The sequence below is a fragment of the Ptychodera flava genome, chromosome 9 (assembly GCF_041260155.1).
Source record: "Ptychodera flava strain L36383 chromosome 9, AS_Pfla_20210202, whole genome shotgun sequence".
NCBI classification, from domain to species: domain Eukaryota; kingdom Metazoa; phylum Hemichordata; class Enteropneusta; family Ptychoderidae; genus Ptychodera; species Ptychodera flava.
Window position 1 is genome coordinate 17,047,420 of NC_091936.1, and position 18,727 is coordinate 17,066,146.

Below are 18,727 nucleotides of genomic sequence, written 5' to 3' on the forward strand. Positions count from 1 at the left end.
GCTACAAAACATGGAAAATCCTCACCGTCACTCAAGCTTTGCCCATATTTGTTTCTGTCATCACCGTTGTCGATACGCGATAGGGTTCTTGTTGGTGACAATGCCTCCCGAGGAGCACGACCTGTTTTCTCCGATACAGAGCGAGCAAACACCGCATTCGCGACCTATTTTCAACGGGCAATTGTTAGTTATTTCAAAGAGGTTCTGATCGTAGGCGACAACCATATACCTATAGTTCAAAAGCATTTTTGCCTGTACACTGGCAATAGGACATTGTAATGCTTGAATGGGGGCCCATCCAATAGTTTTAACATTGTTAGCGGACTCTTGTCCTCCGTTGACATGCGTAACAAGTACCTCTGGGACCGGGCAAACAAACAAAGGCACAACCAATAGCATGCACTGCTGCTCACGCAGTTTTCAAAGTCGCGGGGTGGCTTTAAGGTCACTTTTTAAAGGACTCTCCGTGTTGTCCGAACACATCCTTAGTAACGGGCTGTATAACACACACAGGCACGTGAATGCAATGTAGACGCGCATACAAATGTGAGCAGTGAAAGATTACGTATTGTCAATTTGAAAAGCTGTAATTTATAGGGAAAGTCTGCCTCAAAACCGGATCGTCACGAAAGAGCGAATCTCTGAAGACGCTACAACTACTACTTTTATAGGAAAGAAGTTTCGATTTCAACGGCAAAATGGGATGTGGATCGTCAACAAGTGCCGTCGCTCAACGTCCGACGCACGCAGGGTTGGGAACGACGAATCTACGAGTAGGTCTGAACGGCCCCATTCAGGTGGCATCCCAGCCTTGGGCTCCGAAGGGCGCACCGGTAGGTAACGAAAGTTCGTTGTTGGTTTTGTAAAGTAAAAACATCCCACTTAGTTGGAATTGAAACCATACGTGGGTTTCGGCAGTTCAGTTATGATCATGGCATTGACATTGACATTGACATTGGCAGACTCGGCCACGTGAAAAGACGACAGCAATGGTGGCCGAGAGACAGATTGCAATGTGCGAATAATAATAAACTTTTGCCATAGTTAATTAAAAGCAACGCCTTTAAAGATCTTTCAACACTCACTATTACATGGCAAAATGTCGTTACCCTTCTTTAATTACTATACAGAAACGAAAGTTTTAATCCATCGCCAGTATCCTGCTAAAACAAACTTTACACTTCAGTCTCTCTTTCATAATCTAGAATAAAAATCAAGAGTTCGCCGTATACCATTTGGTCAAGTATTCCTGTTAATTCAAAACTTACAGATGTTTGTTTGATACTCAAATCGCTACGATTCACTGTATGGGCACAAATTTAATTTCCTACTTTCACAAAACCAAACAAAGAATCACAAAATAAACAAAAGAGCTGCTAACAGCCTCGACAGTCCTTAGACCGTCCGTAAACCACACAAAATTATGGTTTTCAGAGAACGAAAATCTGACATTTGAGCGAATAACACCATGTAAAAAAGGAAAACGTGTTTAGGACTGACGAATAATTTTGGTTTACACCTGCGTAGGTTGTTAAATAAAGGCCGACGTAATATCTCCCAAGTCATTAATCGTCTTCGGATGAACCAAACATTACAAGGTCTCTGTATAGGTGTTTCGAACCAGGCGGTAACAGTGACAAATGGAGATGTCTAGTCGATGTAATTACGCTGGCTCCACTCATGCATTGACGAATTAACTGTTTATTCACGGACCGTATCAAAAGACTGCGCGTCATCACCTGTGTTGAAAAAATTCACACCTGCGAAAAAATGGCTTCACTGAAACTGCGCTGCACATTAGCTCCACTGAAGTGTTTAGCCAACTGTCGATTGGTATCGATTTAAAATTCTTCACAACAACGAACGTGTGAATGTCTACTCACAGTCCCTCCATATAGAGGGACTGTGGTCTACTATATTGCACACTTTCATTACACCATTCAGTTCATCATCATGTATCTTCGATCGCGCTGACAAAAAACAAATTTATGAATTTCTTAACATCATGTAAAGCATTATGTCGTATAATGTGGTTTGTAATCTTGACATGGTACTTTCGTTTTGTTTACCGCCCTGGCACAATTTTAACGGAGTGATTTGTAGTAACATGATTATAAATACATTATCGAACCTCAAGTGCTGTTTATCTGTCGGAGTCTAAAGGAAAATTATTTGGGATTAACTTGATATCGTCGCAATCATATTTGCGATGCGTGTTTGCGTTGCTGTCATTGTTACAGACGCATGTACATTTCATCGAGCGAAATTCGACAAACTGCATGACGTGGTCTTTCCAGTAATTTTGAATTCCTCGCTGAACATGGGATGACACCTACCAAGTATAGCCCCTCCTAATGTAATTCAGTACGCTAGACTGCTCGTATTTGTTTTAGGTGAGTTGAACGCTCCTTGGTGTCCTTCCACCCGCTCCCTGTTCATTAAAGGGGCTCGAATTATAGATGAAAACTTATGGCGATTATATTTTCATTATTTCTGTACAAAACATATCTTCTTTTTCCGCCTTAAGTACGTGGAAATACAAAGTGTTTGCCTACACAAAGCATTGTACAATATGCACTGTTACATACAGTTGTTCGGTCCGATGAATTTGGTTAAATTTCTTAATGGGCAGAAAACTCATATGTAGCGCCGTGCGTGGATTAGATCTAAGCTTATCCACAACCAAATGTGATCCAGCCACTCATGTCAAATTTATATAGAATACCAATCTTTCAGACACTTTTAGTAAGAGTCAGCAAATAAATTCTAGTCCGGTCTGACAATCAAGTATTATCGTCATCAATTTCGTGTGTGATTTTGTCGTGCCTTTCGGGAGCTGATCGAGAAAATGTACATTATTTTACAAGCAGAACAGATCTGAAAGATGATGCAACGAAAAATGTGCTGCTAATAGAGCTTTAAATTGCTCAAAGGAAGAGACAAGGTCGAATTTACCCTAAGGTATATTTACACCATTGTGTAAAGATCTCGAGAGCTGACAGGGCATGCGTGTAGGTAGGATGGTGTATGTGAGTGTTACTCGTGCTGTTGTGAATAGCGGCCACGACGGTAAAGAATCTCGATCAAGAAACCCTCCTTCCAGCTCAATAGAGCGAGGCTAGTCAAATCTCAGGTGACAATAATGAGTGAGAAATGTAAGGTGCCGTATGTATTGAAACTTTTCAAGCTGTTGTAGTACTCACTTTAGAAGAATGCGGCCTAATATCAATACGCAATTGTATGAACCACTCTACGTCACAATTTTTTAGAAATTGCGTTCCTGGTAGCGTGACTAAGCAAACAGATGTTCATTATTCAACCTACGCTATGGTCTAACGAATTTGGTTAGATTTCTTAATCGACAGAAAACTCATATGTATCGCCGTACGCGGAATAAATAGGCCTTTCCGCAACCAATGTCATCCAGCTACAAATGTCGAAATACAAATCTTTCAGACACTTTGACCCCCTTAAACTTGACTCTCGATACTTCTTATAAGGTACGTAGAAACAGTGTCATAAGAGGAAGTATACTTGGCGCAAGGGTTGCAATTGTTTGTCTATCAACCAAGCGTCCGAGCAACACAACCGATGTCGAAGTATGTAAGTCTACACCTGTCATCAACATGGGAGAGTGAAAAGGACGACGATATGGTCAAAGTCCTAAAACTTATCTCAATACAAACTCATTGAAACAATGTAAACAGAATCGATTTGACAAATTTGTAGTGCACCGTTGAATGATGTATTGAGTACTGTTTGCAAGCCAATTACGAAGACATATCACATATACCGCGGGTTACTAAGATTTGCATGAGTTGACTAGGTCCTTCTGAAATTTCACCATCGGTGTGAAGGGTCGTCGTTGTCGTCAAAACATATAACAAAAAGTACGTTTGTGTCATTCCCTAGATGTCAAAGCAATGTATAGTAACAAACCCGGTCTCGGTTGTCCTGGTGATGTCAGGAAACAACGGTTCTATGTCGTCAAGCTTTGACATTTTTGTCATAGTTGAATTGAAAGTCAAAACACCCGCGTCGGGGCTGTTTATGGTACATGTATTAAGTCTGTACCTCAGTGTGGTCGAGTATTTCGCACTAACCTTTTTCTTAAACAGCTACTTTTCCTAGCTAGAGACTACGAGTGCCATTACACCAAGTAGTAAAATACTAGCAAATAAGTACAAAATCGCTTCTGAGGGAACTTGAAAACACAGAGACAAATTAAAACAGAAATAATTCAATTTCACAATTATTGTTATTTGCAGGCAATTTATCATGGAACAGTCAGACCCCGGATGAACTTTAACGCCACGGAATCAGCTGAGAGATTACGTGACGCGATGGCTGGACTTGGTAAGGTTTCCCGTTATTCACTATAGTGAAGTGAATATCTCTGGTTTCTCCGATGGTCCAAAAATACATAGAGAGGACGCATGGATTGGTATTTCGGCAGTCCCCCTTTCTAAAATCAAAATCATGATGTATTTTTACGTTGAACCTGGAACCCCTTTTGCGCTTTAGTCTATCATTAGGCCAACATGTACAGGGAAATTGCTACTCGCAAAATCGATACGAACGGCATATTGCGCCGAGCTTAACGGTTAAGTAGCAAATTTTAGAATTAGGTTAACATGCTCGCTAGAGTAGCGTTTGAGGTACATGTATAGGAGATGGTAAAACATGAGAGCTCCAACGATTTTCGGTAAAATTTGTACCTAAAGGTTGTATGTGCCTCGGAAATAAAAGATTTCATCTTCAGCTCAAGCTTTCCTGAATGAAACTTTCAACCATTCTCTTATCAAATCAAGAATAAAAATCAGGGGCCACTGAGCAAATTTTGGTACTGCAGAAACCGTCAAATTACCCAACATTTACCTACATTTAAAATTCAAAATGGCCGCTATCCCCGTGTTAACCCTATGGGAAAAATTACAATTTTCAATTTTCGAAAAACTAAGACTGTAAAAAGTTTTTCTTACTCCGAATCCAAGAGCTTGGTGAGCCCCCACAAGTGGCAGATGAGAAAGAATATTTGAAAGTCCTAATATCTGTTTCCGAGGCGCATTATACGCATTCTGACGCAAGGATATTGTTTAACTTCGTTCAATGTATAATTCCGTATTCAGGTACCAAAGACGACCAGCTCATCCAAGAAATCACAGCAGTTACAAATCTTCAGAGACAAGAGATAAAAATAGCCTACGGTCAAAAATACGGCAGGGTAAGTAAATACTTCATTTAATTAATCCTCGTCACTCAAACGCTAAGTTTATTATATAGAGAAAGCACATAAGGGAACATCCAGTTATTATAGGCGGGGTGGACCAGAAAATTCTTCTTGCGCCCAAGAACATCCCCATCCACTCAAAATATTTTGAACTCCCTTAGCAGATGATAAAAATGTGATATCTCCACTGCAAGCAGATGTTAGAGATTTTGCCGGCCCACCTCGGCCATAATATTTGAACGCTCCCTATGGGACATAAGGTCTTTTGTACGCACACTGCTTTGGAGTAACGCCACAATTACCTGCCTTATATTACCGCTGAGATCTATTCAAGTGATAATAAATGCGTGATAGAGACGAGTAAGACTACGGTGAAGTAAAAGTAACGACAGGATTTACCGGCGGTAATATTTAGCCAGCGAGACTAATTTTGCGCCAACTACTCGACTATAGGACGACCAATAATTGGTTACAAAGTCGCTGTCACTTGGCATTCTATGGATGCTTAATTGGTCGTAACAGCAGCGGTCACCGGAGCTGACAGACAATACATCTTTATGTTTTTGATCAAGTAGAATGCGAAATGTTTTGCGGACTCTCAAATTTTTTCAAAGGGTTTCTGGTCTAGCTGCTGCTTGTGTGGTTCCATGGGCAAGCCAAATTTTTGTCTTCTCGTTGTGCTGAAAATGGCGGTCATTTTGAAATTTAAATGCAGGTAAATTTGTACAGTGTACAACTAGGCATCCTGAAAACTGATAGTAAAATGGTTTGTGACGTCATGTATGGGACAGAGACGGAAGGAGAATTATGTGGTGAAATTCTTCATATGTGAACACAATTTTAACGCCTTCTCCTTTTTATAGGATTTGATTCAGGACATCAAGAGTGAGATCAGCGGTGATTATGAGAAAACGGTTCTTCATTTGATGAAGCCGAGTCCGGAATTCGATGCTTGGCTCCTCAATGAAACCATGGCCGTAAGTATTTGAGCTTAGGTAAAATATTATCAACTCTATATAACGAACGTAACAACACGTTTCAATTGAAATGTCTTTTAAACCCTCACTATTCACATACTCACATTGTTTGCTCAGCGTTTTCAAACCACGCTTCTGCAATACACGTATGTTTTATTTTCCTCGGTATGTGTATAGAACACATGGATAACGCGTACGGCTTGTATTGATTAACGCGCGGGCCGCTGTAAAGCAAACGCTTACATAGCAATTTTTATCCAACACTAACGATTGATTAAAAAATAAACGGACATACTAATATAAGGAGCTGCGAAGCCTGTTGCTAACAAAGAATCGAGTATAGTTTAAAATTGATGTTTATATTTGTAGGGCCTTGGCACGGACGAAGACATCTTGCTGGAAATTCTCTGTCTAAGAACGAAGGAACAGTTGATGCAAATACGACAGGCGTACCACCAGGGTAGGTAGAATTTCCTGAACCAAGATCGGTCCACATTATTCCACACACCAAGTGTGCAGTCACAATCTTTGAATAATCTAACGATCACAATTAGTTTTAAATTTAAAATAAATTACCCTACAACGATTTGCTACTGACTGAAACTGTGTGTGCTATCACACTATCAGCCGACGAGATTGTCAAATTAAATTGGGTTGCCTAGTTCGGCATGGAAAATTTTGGGACATTACACACTGTTTAGGGAAAGCTCTTTTTCGTTCCATTGCCCAGTCTACGGCAAGCCGGTGGAGGAGGATATAAGGGGCGACACCAGCGGCGACTTCAAGAAATTGCTACTGGCTTTGTTGGAGGTAAGGTGACATTTACGAGACTTCATATCTACCAAATCCCTGATCTTGAGGTCAGACCAGGAATTAGAGGAATATTGAAGTGAAAAGTACTACTGATATTGCCTTTGAAATGGAGGAGTCATAGATAAAAACAAAAGAAAACAAAGTACACGGAAGGGCGGCATAGCTATACAACAGCGATAACGACACAACGATGTATATTGGGGCAATACTGTACCATGCACCGTAAAATCGATGAAGTGTATAAACTGTATGATATAATGTTTATCTATTTTGTTTGCTCGTTTTTCACTTCGAAGGGAAACAGAGATGATCCACACATAGTTATAGAAGCGTTTGCGAGAGCAGATGCCAGAACTATGTATGAGGTGAGTGCGAGAATGGTACCACCGTCCTGCACCCTTTACGCCAAATTCACTCTTCGACGCAACCATGCGTATACCGTTACAGATACAGTTTTGGAACGAAATATAGCTTGCAACAGAAACACAAAAACATCAACAATTAAATGACCTCATTTGTGAACTATATTCCTTTATAAAGAGATCTTAATTGCATTTTTTGTGATAGGTTTTCTTCTTGAGCATTCCAATGGTCTATCCGCCGAAAAGGTTTTAGTTTATTTCACATGTTTCTGACACTTTTTTCCAAGCGTGAGATAACATTTCTTTGAAGACGTCTGCTGTCATACTTGACCTAAAATATCACATATTTTCCACAGGAAGGTGAGGGAAGATTGGGTACTGATGACGATAAGTTCATTGAAATTTTCACGACTCGCAGCTGGGGTCAGTTGGCGGCGGCGACCTTCATGTACGAAAAGGTAACTGTTATTAAAATTAGTGTCGAATAGATCACTTCATTCCTCGCATGCCAACTAGGCCTGTCTAGTTCACACGACAATTTCATGAATTTTATGCGCCACGGGACAGATATTTGGACTCACGCAATTTTTACAATTCTTTTCTGATCTACCACTTGCGGGGGCTCATTTTAGAGCTCTGGGAGTAAGAAAAACTTTCACCGCTCAGTTTTTCAAATATAGAAAATTTTATTTTTCCACATAGGGTTAACACAGGGATGGCGGCCATTTTAAATTTCAAATATCAGTAAATGTTTGGTAATTGTTTCTCTGGTAACAAACTTTGCACCATGACCTCTGATTTTTAGTCTGGGTGTGGTAAGACAATGATTGAAAGTTTCATTGAAGAAAGTTTGAGCAAAAGTTTAAGTCTGTCACCTTCAAGGTGCATACTGCCTTTAAAAATAATGAACAGAGAGTTCTAGCCATGCGCTTTTCATTTTAAATTGATGACGTAATGTATGATGGGCGCATCGAATATTATGAAGCGTAGAGTTTGTTCTTTGTCAACGCTGCTATTAAGATGAACATCCTGTTTTATTGTACTAATTCCGCTGATCTCAATTCATGCACACCTTATACGTTATTGCCGGATATCATCACCGAGACAGTCAAAATATTAAGATTGGTTTAAATCTTTCTCTAATGTATTCCTAATTACACAGTTGTACAACAAACCGATTGAACAGATGCTTAATAGTGAGTTCTCGCGAGACATGTTGGCTGCACTGAAGAAAATGGGTAAGTACCAGAGTTCAGGAAGGACGCAATGATTTAATAGTCTCTACTCATCTCCAAATAACGTCACCTTGTAATTGAGTAAGACAGCCGTAGATGAATACATGGATGGATGGATGGGTGGGTGGGTGGATCGGTGAATGGGTTGATAGATAGATAGATAGATAGATAGATAGATAGATAGATAGATAGATAGATAGATAGATAGGCAGATAGGTAGGCAGATAGGTCTACAGTATAGATAGCTAGAAACTATACATACATACATACATACATACATACATACATACATACATACATACATACATACATACATACATACATACATACATACATACATACATACAAACATACATACATACATACATACATACATACATACATACATACACATACATACATACATACATACATACATACATACATACATACATACATACATACATACATACATACATACATACATACATACATACATACATACATACATACATACATACATACATACATACATAGTTCACGAATTATTGACGAGAATCAATTATTGTTTTCTGTTCTTTCAAGTGGTATTTGCCCGTTGTCGAGCGTCATACTTCGCCGAGAGGCTCTACGCCGCCATGAAAGGTCTGGGAACGGACGATGACAGTTTACAGAGAATCATCATCTCCAGATGTGAGGTATGTCTTCATAGATCATCATCCTTGTGTCAAAGTTCACTAAATTATGAAGTGCTGCACTATGGATAGTGAACCCGTAATTATTGAACAGCTTTGGTGATGATTCTAAAGATCTCTGAATATCGCAATGTCTGAAAACTGAAGGGTTGATTGTACTATTTTTATCAGTTTATGGTGTTTTCTTTTTTCACAGGTGGATTTGTTGGAAATAAAAGAAGCCTTCCGTCAGATGTACGGCTTACCGCTGAGTAAAATGATCCGAGATGACACCAGTTACAAATACCAAGAAGTTCTTCTAGCGCTTATAAACTAAACTGTGTCTCTCTCCCCCACCCCCTTCGTAGCTATTCAGACGCAGACGTACTTCAGTGTGACGGTTAAAAGACATTGAATTGCAATTATGTTTTGTATTCTGTTGACCTAAGTCAAACTGAAGTCCGATACGCAGTTTCTTCTATCAGTTGGAAAATACAGCGTTTGTGTAGTCATGCGCGCCATGACGTTACTGGTGACGTCACATCGCCATTTTAGCCCATATCGTGACTATACATCAGCCGCGAGACTGGAGACTACGCTTTAAGACAGATTTTGACGAAGTTCGGATACTTAAGATAGCAAAGACCCTCGAATTTTATATGATTTGGACTCACGTAATGAAATATAGTATTCAGTTAATAGTTTGTTTTGATGCGCTGTAAATATAACTTTCTATCTGATCATGTAACTTCTATGGGTATGTTATTTGATACTCAAACTTGATTTTTACATTTTTTATATTTTCATTTTGTGTCAACATACTTAAATACGGTTGTGCAATTTTTTTTACGCATTTACAATGTCAACAAGCAAAAATACGACTCCCTTCCCTGCTCCCCGGAAAAAAGCTTCATCTTTGACTTTGAATGGAGCGTTCATTGCCATTCAGGGTGAGTTAACACCTTTGCACATGGCTTTGTTCATGAGATGGTCGTAGTTTGCGTTTGTCAAACATCATAGCAATTTGGTTTTTGCTTTTCCCCCCGTAAATGTAGAATGCGCTTCGGGGACAGATATTTGGACTCTCAAACTTTTACAAAATATTTTGGTCTACCACTTTCGGCTGGATGGCGGCCATTTTGAATTGCAAGAAAAGTCGGTATTTTATTTCCCTGGTACTTTAAGTTTGCATAGTGATCTCTGACCTTTATTCGTGATTTCAAAAGGGAGTGGTATAAAGTGTCCTCACAGATACTTTGAGCAACCTTTCACGATTTTCAATTTCCAGGTGCGTACAACCTTAATATTCCCAGCGTGCATACTCTCAAACAGTCAAACAGTTAATTTAACGATTGCACACAGTGGTTTTGCATCGGTTTTATTTTCATTTCCGTCACCCCTCTTTGATAAGGTATTTTATTACACAAGAAACTCCTGTTAAACAGCATTTGAGCGATCGAGAAATGACTCTCGCAATATCTTATAGCTGGATACTTAAAGGAAAGTGAAATGAACAAACTATATCTTTTGCATTGTACATCCTCCATGAAAACCACATTATCTTCCGAATAAATGACTAAAATGACTTGGTCAACATTTATTGACCTGAGTATTGTGTAACTCAAGTGTGGAGTATCTTTCTTCATCAAATGTAGCGGTCTATAATTTATGGGAGCTTTATGTAGCGTTGAAATAGTTTTGATGATACTGTCATGAATTTCCTTCTACAAACAGATACATTTTCCTATGTCGAATCACGAAGCATTAACATTGCAATCACTATGCTATGTGGACAAAATACTGTGTTATTGTTGAAAAACGAATTTTAATAGCATCCAATTCTCTGCCGTGACATTGCATACATACACGCTATACTCACAGGTTTAGCATAATTAACATTTGGACATGATTTTCGAAATCCTAAAAGAAAACTTGTGTTTAATTCTTGCTGACAGGACACAAATACTCGAAAGTAAATCAAAAGTTACAGCTAATGGAGCGACGAATTCTAGCTTTCGCTTCTCGACTTGTAATTGATCGGAAGGCATTGCCCTGTTTTTGTTTCCAAGTTTTCGAGGACCCTGCGACTTCTAAGACATTGCCCGTGACCGCAAAAATATTTACCTGAAAAGTAAAGACATTCAAGCACACTCAAAAATACCCAATAGTGCTACAATGATTTTTCTATGAGTATCTGTGCTGTCCACAATAAATCCCTAAATGTAAGATATTTTAAGTGGTTCTTTTTCTCCTTTGATGGAGTTTCCGATTTCTCGTCTTCAGTTTTTACGATTCGATCTACACTATTTTGAGAAAAACTGCCTGACATAGACAAACGATAGTTCAGTTTGTCACGGACACTCTTGGCGGAGAAAACGGTACATTTCGTTCCATACGTTTCATGTATAGAGAATATGTATGACAACAAAAAATATTAAATTTGTATATTATCACTTTCTATCAATCGTGTAATTATCCCCAAATTGTTCAAATCGTGTTGTTTATCAACTAATTTTTTCGTACTGTATGGACGTAAAGGTAGGGTATTTGGTATGGTTTGACTTGATTTCAAACATTCTTTGAGGTAACCATCTCAGACTAATCGGATGAAGACAGGTCGTCTATTTCATGGTAGCGTTTACCCCACGAAGAGAACTCCGGTTTCTTTAAAATTTTTCGGCAGATGTCGTAATGTTTCTGTTTCACTTCTGCAAGGAAGAGTAGAGAAGATATACTTTCAGTGTTAACAGATGTGTCTATATTTGACAGTTTGAACTAATTGTAAGAGATGTTGTATAAATCCTGGGGCACAAAACATGAGAGATTAGTGTAAGCTTACATTTGCGAAAGGCTATTCGGACCCATCCTAGATTTGTTATGCGACCTGTTTGCCAGTACCGTATATATATCGTATCCCGATAAAATTTTCTATGGCAAATGAAACGTATTTGCCAGAAGGTCTTCGTTTAATGTATGGAGCACGGCATAATGATATTTATTTATGCAGAGCGTAAGAAATTGACCCTTTTAATCTAACTATTCTCTGGTGATTAATAAGCTCAGAACCTCCGTAAATTAAACATTTTCTGAAAGCCTAGATATAGGGAAACATTTTGATTAACCACAGTGTCACCATTATTTACACAACTATCACGTGACAGGTAATTTGCATAACCTTTCAAAAATCGGTTTTCCCTATGTTTTGTGTGAATAATTCAAAATATCTGATTCAAACTTGCTGGAATGCAAGCTGTCACAACGCTCTTCCAAACTATGTCTCAGATTTTTAATATCTTGCTTAGTTTTTTTGGAGCACAAATTTACAGAAATCAACTAGGGTTAAATTCACCGCTCTGGAAGTTTTTCTGGCATAAAAATTGTTTTAGAAGTTTTAAAAAATCTCAGACACTTTTTGAAGATCCTTAAGACAGCTTTCTCTCACACAAATTTCAGCCATATCTCAAAGCATTGAAACAAAACATGGGGAAAACCGATTTTTGAAAGGTTATGCAAATTACCTATCACGTGATAGTTATGTAAACAATGGTGACACTATGGTAACTAAACTGTTTCCCTATATCTAGGCTGAAAATATATGATTTGCGGGGGTTCTGAGCTAATTAACTACTAGAGAATTCTTAGCTTAAAAAGGTCAATTTCTTGTCTTGGAACCTTAATTTGCATTTGTTTCGTGTGTGCAAATACTATGATAACTGACTATCTATAGAGTGTTTCACATACCTCAGATCGCGCACAATATGAAGGTATATCTAAGAATATTTCGATATCATTGAAAATGTGCTTTGTTTTTTTATCACTAATAATTGTGCACACACACCTTTAAACGTGCGTCCAACCAGGCTGGTGGAGGCCACCACAGCACCGAACATATCATCGCCCACCGATATGTGGTCATCCGGGACACATCGCGTAGCGACTTCTGGGATTTTGCTGATCTGATCAAAATCAAGGATGCTCTCCGCAGTGCCAGAAGAGTACGTATCAACGAATCCGCACAGTCCGACGACGCCATCACGGAGCACAGGTTCCTGGATATCTTCACCGTTGGCGAGTCTCAGGATGAGCTGCATTAGACCACCATTTTCGAACACCTGTTCACGAACAGGTCCAATGTCATGGTCAACCCTACCATTCAGCTCAAGAAAGGTAAACTTCCCGTTTGGAAGAGGAAAGAATTCATAGTTTATAAGCTGATTATCAAAACCCTTGTCAATAAGTTTCTTTGTGATGAGATCCGTGGCCTCCCACAGCTCACCTGCTCTCTCGTTGTCGTTGGCAACAGTTGAAGGGATGAGGCCACCGAGGAAAGATTTTGCGCCCTCTCGTGGCGAATGTTTATGAAATAGCCAATCGCACAATTCCATGGACACCACTTGACCATGTCGCACGTAGCAGCTTGTGGACACAATTTCCGAAGCATCAATGAATTCTTCCAACATTGCACAATGTGAAAGGCTGTGTGGATAGCTCTTGATATCTAGCCACTTTTTCAAGAATCTGTCTGAAACGTAATTCAAATGCTTATCTTTCTTCAGGCTGATCACTGCAGCTTCGAGTTCTTCTGTGTCGGTGATCTTGTACACGCCAACGGAAGCTTCGCCCATCGCAGGTTTCAAGCAACAAACTCCTCCACTCCTCTCGTAAAATTCTATCGCTTTTCTCATGATATCTCCCAGGTTCTGATCCAAATCCAAAACAATAGATCTTACCTGCTGTACGTCACTTCCGATCAGCTCTCTACTGTAGTGCTTGTGGCAAGTCAGGAAAACGGACTCCACAGAAGGACCTCGGATATGGGGAAAAGTTTGCGAAATAGCAGCGTGTACAAGAGACGCGAAATCACTGGCACTTAACACTGCGTCCACATCTTGTTGTTTTACCATTTCAATGCACTGCTCGGTGTATTCATCGATGTCAACGCCATCTTCCAAGTAGGAATACAAAAACGAATAATTCTCGCGTTCTTCGCTTGGAAGTTGATCCAGTGCACTAAAGACCACGCTATCCATTTTCTTCGCACACAATATAAGTACTTTCTTTACGGACGCCATCTGCGGCCTTTTAAGTTTTTAAAATTGCTTTTCACTAAATCAAGTGCAAACACGGACCTAGATAAGAAATGGGATATATTTTTAATCACTCGTGCTTCATAACATTATACAAACAGCTAAGAACAAGACCGCAATCACAGTACACCAATCTTGATATATCAATCGACATTAGATTTATATCAATGATAATCGCGGAGATTTTACATTTTCTATTGTAAAACTTGTGAATAAATTTCCCGTCTGTCCGTTTCATGCAAATAGTAAGCCATTTTCTCCATCATAATGATGCTATTACGTACCACATTATTTTTCGCTTGTCTTCATATTAGAAAGATTGATTAATAATTCCTGATCCATGAAAAGTGTTAGACTTGCCTGAGTATATTCGGCTGCTCTAGTTCGCTAGGTAGACCTTGTAGGTCAAAAGTTTCCCATACAAATTGTTTTCCGTGGGTAAAATGGGCAAACGCTTTGTGTAGGAACCTCAGTAACGGCAACGCATTGTTTGATGAGGACATTGACCTTCTTTGTAGAGTCAACGAGGGCAAGGACAAACTTTCATCCGCCATTTTACTGTAGTCGAGCTGTTTGTTGTCAACGGGAATTGAACAGTAGTCATCGTAGGGCAGATCGTCCATGTAGCCGACACGAACACGAAGTGTCTGTTAGCGGCTCCAAAAACTATGAAAAATAGTAAAGAATGAGCTACAAATCACTATCAGTTTTAAGTTGCAGGTAGAATAAGTCTGTGCCTTTGTAAAAATACTATAAAAATAGTAGAAAGTGAAGAACCAGCTGAAAGTTAGTTGAGGAGACCTTAACCGTATATCATTTGCATCTCATTGTCGGCTACATGGACTGTGTGCCCATCGTTAGACGTCGCTATAAAACCAAAATGTGCACGAAGCCGAGCGAGTGAACAGGTCCACGTGCGATAGACAGTTTAGGCCTACTTCTTCTGACGTTTGTAACAGCGAAAGAATGCCTAGTTCAAGGTTATTCTCACGCACCACAGGAGCTAGCTTGCAGTGTGCTGGGATGATCTATCGGAAGCTGAAGGCCGAACCTACCAAGTTTCTTGTCTGGACCCCAGTCTCTGCTTTTAGCCTTCGTCCACACTTCGAGTGTGGTCGGAGACACGGTGGCCAAAGCGAAGAAATAGGGTCAAGGCCACCAAGTTTCGGCCTTCGACTTAACACTGTATGATGTCGGCCTTCGGCCTCTGATGGACTACTCCTGCAACAACGCGAGCCCATGGGGTCATTGCATTCTTATTAATGAGAAGGTATATACGTACTTACTTAAAGACCTGAAAAGTGCTACTGGATCAAATTCTTCCGAGAGGGCCGAGATTTGTAGGTTCTATTTCTACGAGTCCTTCACGAGTAGATGTTAGCGATATTTGTTTTGTAACCAATCCGTCGTGACAAGGTCAACTGCACAGAGTATTCAGATATCAGTAGAGTCAGCAATGGACTGAGCTGCTCAGGCAACCAAGGGAGCGTTCAGTTTTTGCGGCCGGGGTGGGCCGCAAAATCAAGGGAGTCACCTTAAATTTGAAAACTGCAAGCGGGGGGGGGGGGGGGTCATGTATTTTCAAACAGCAAAGAGGGAAGGGGGTCACTAACTTCATAAGTATCCTTCCCATCAAAAAACAGTTTCGGTACAAAATATTCTGGGAAATAAGAATGATTCTCTGCATGATTTTATTCTTTGAAGTCATTTATCTGTAAATCTAAATAAAAGTATAATCATCTGTCACATAAACATCTTGCTTTGGCAACTCTGAGGCTTGTCTTCTTGTAAATCAAGCTCACTCGGGGGAATGACCAATTCCTATTACTCACATATTAGAGATATTATAGCAAGTTTTGTCATCGAAAGTAAAATAATACTTTAAGGTGAAAGTCCAACATCTTAATTGTTGTCCATATCTGAAGTTTCAAATACCCTCTTTGAACCAAATATCAATTGTCTGTCAAACACCTATGAAAGCACAGATTTAGTTAGTTTAGTATTGTTAAAAAGTATTCATAGTTTTCTCATAGACTGCCACGTATAGTGAATCTACATTTCGGTGAAATTCCAAAATCAAATGTTTTGCACACACATCAACTTGTAAACTCTATAGTCTAATCCGAGTACTTTAAATGAATTATGAAATGTCAATAAATACAAAGATTTAGCTAGTTTTCTAGGGGAAAAAATATTTATAGTTACCTCATAGACTACCATGTATAGTGAATCTACATTGCGGTGAAATTCCAAAATCAAATTTCTTGTACACACATAATAGTATTCGTTCATACACAAATAAATTGACACTTCCTCACAGTAACGGTATGTCAGATATTATTTACCAAAGTTTGGGCTATAACAGATCGGGATGTCCTAACGATGTAGACCAAGAAGTTCAAAATAACAATGGGATGACTCCTGGCGACTGCGACGATATTTGACATCAAATGCAACGAGCAGTGTCAGCGTCCAGCTCTCCCTGCATCGGGCAACACACTCAGAATCTGCACAACTGTTCATCACAGTTGCAGTCATCGCAAGTCTGGATTATTTTAAAACTGCTCGTTTTCTGGCACAATTAACGTCCAAATTATCCATCAAAAATAGATCCTGTAACTTCACTGTGCCACCACTGAATGTCGCGACGGTATGCGGTACAGAATGAGACAAATCTATTTTTAGTATGCCAAAAAAGCCAGGACTATTGTTCTTATGTAAATTACGAAAAAAATTGTTACTTTTTTCTTTTGATTTGAACTCTTGACCCATTTTCTGTGTGAGTGCAGCAGGTATTTTTTGACAAGTATCGTTCGTGTTGCATGCGAATAAAATGCAATGTCGATATCGGATATGGACGTAATGCGTATTTATCGTAGGGTACTGTGTGCCTGTACGGAATCCCAACTTATAAAAATGCTCGGTCTCGGGCGCAGAATTTCCGACGTTCGACGATCTCTCAGACGTCCGTTTTATGCATTTTGGGCTTAGAGTGATGAAAATAGCCAAGTTGACAACAAATACACGCAAGTTGATATAATATAATAGCAATAACCCCCTTCGCAGTCGGGTATACACTCGATTTTGGTACAATTCGCTCCATATAGCACTCGCCTATCGGCTCGTGCTATATGTCGCGCATTGTACAAAAATCTCGTGTATACCCTCCTGCGGCGGGGGTTATTGCTTAAATAAATGATCAATGATTGTAACAGCTATTCTGATCGGACAGCGCATTGACACTGACAGTTCAATCCTGTTTGTAATGATTGATCTTGTCTCATCTTCAGTTATATACGTCAAACAACTTGGATTGGTCCAATTATGTCTGTGTGATGTTAAGAAACTGAAATTTTTTTTCTTTAGCACTCACCCCAAAATTTCTCCCAGCCCAGTCAAGCAAGCTATTTCATCGTCGTTTAATTTCACTTCATGCTAATTATTGTTCTGATGTTTGGATCTTCACGACTGACCACACAATCTCAAAAAAGACGTACGACTCACTTATTCTCGACTCTGTTCCACTCTTTTTCCGCTCTTGCGATGTATATATACAGCTTCGCCGTCACAAATGTTTATTTCAAACTCCATCTTCATAGCTTACCTCAAACTCACGAAGAAACCGACAATTTATCCGCTGTCTGTAAATTGCATTATGTTTCATGGCTATGCTCCGCCACGATCTCTACGTTCCTGTAAGCAGAACCTCTTAAAAGTTCTTAAAACACTTTAAAAAATACTATGCTGCTGCAGGAGTCTATGATTATTGTAATCTTCCCCAACCTATCAAGGAATCAGAGTCGTTGTTATGGTTAAAAGAACTGGCAAAAACCAATTGTTCTATAGTTTCGACGTAATTGCGTCATTCCAATCCGTTTTCTCTATTACGTATTACTGTTCTGTTGTGTATTTTATACCGCCTCCAGGACAAGAGGTATTTAATACCCATGGGGTTATCGAGTTTAAATAAAGACAAGATCAAATTAACATAACGATAACAAATGAAGCAATTTAAAACACAAGCTCTCTTTCTCTTTGAATTCGCCAACCATAATTCCCCGGTTATACAAATCAATCATACCAACATCTGTTGTCCTCTGTTACAGGAGTGTGTGGATACATAATTTTACAAGAGTGTATTGAATGAGTGAGAATTTCACATTCAAATGTCTACAAAGTGTTTTTAGAGTTGCCAATATAGGCCTAACAGTGTCAGAGTTGGCCATCATCGAAAACGGTTAATCAGTATACACATATTGACCGGCCATGAGGGCAACAGCATACGTCCGTACCCCGAGGGACTGTGAGTCACCCCCAAAACCAGAAACAGACTGTTTCCCGAGGCCGTAGGCCGACGGAAACAGTCTGTT

At 39.5% G+C, this 18,727-nt stretch overlaps 2 protein-coding genes across 3 annotated transcripts; one reads left to right on the top strand and one right to left on the bottom strand.

Annotated features, from left to right (window-relative positions):
- Nucleotides 1-385: 385 nt before the first annotated feature.
- On the top strand, nucleotides 386-10,880 carry LOC139140171 (annexin A4-like). Its single transcript, XM_070709234.1, has 11 exons — nucleotides 386-833; nucleotides 4,269-4,356; nucleotides 5,130-5,224; nucleotides 6,094-6,207; nucleotides 6,577-6,667; nucleotides 6,938-7,017; nucleotides 7,317-7,385; nucleotides 7,739-7,840; nucleotides 8,545-8,620; nucleotides 9,182-9,294; nucleotides 9,488-10,880. Exons 1-11 carry the CDS (start codon nucleotides 699-701, stop codon nucleotides 9,605-9,607), a joined length of 1,083 nt encoding a protein of 360 aa, XP_070565335.1. The 5' UTR covers nucleotides 386-698; the 3' UTR covers nucleotides 9,608-10,880.
- Nucleotides 10,881-10,931: 51 nt separating this feature from the next.
- LOC139140170 (uncharacterized) lies at nucleotides 10,932-15,818 on the bottom strand. Of its 2 annotated transcripts, none has more exons than XM_070709232.1 (3): nucleotides 15,644-15,818; nucleotides 13,109-14,399; nucleotides 10,932-11,978 (listed from the first exon to the last, which is right to left on the bottom strand). In XM_070709232.1, exons 2-3 carry the CDS (start codon nucleotides 14,340-14,342, stop codon nucleotides 11,869-11,871), a joined length of 1,344 nt encoding a protein of 447 aa, XP_070565333.1. In that variant the 5' UTR covers nucleotides 14,343-14,399; nucleotides 15,644-15,818; the 3' UTR covers nucleotides 10,932-11,868. The 2 variants fall into 2 exon arrangements, with proteins under 2 accessions (XP_070565333.1, XP_070565334.1); XM_070709233.1 differs by lacking the exon at nucleotides 15,644-15,818 and adding an exon at nucleotides 14,718-15,470 and having other exon boundaries at nucleotides 11,084-11,978.
- Between the last annotated feature and the right edge of the window lie 2,909 nt (nucleotides 15,819-18,727).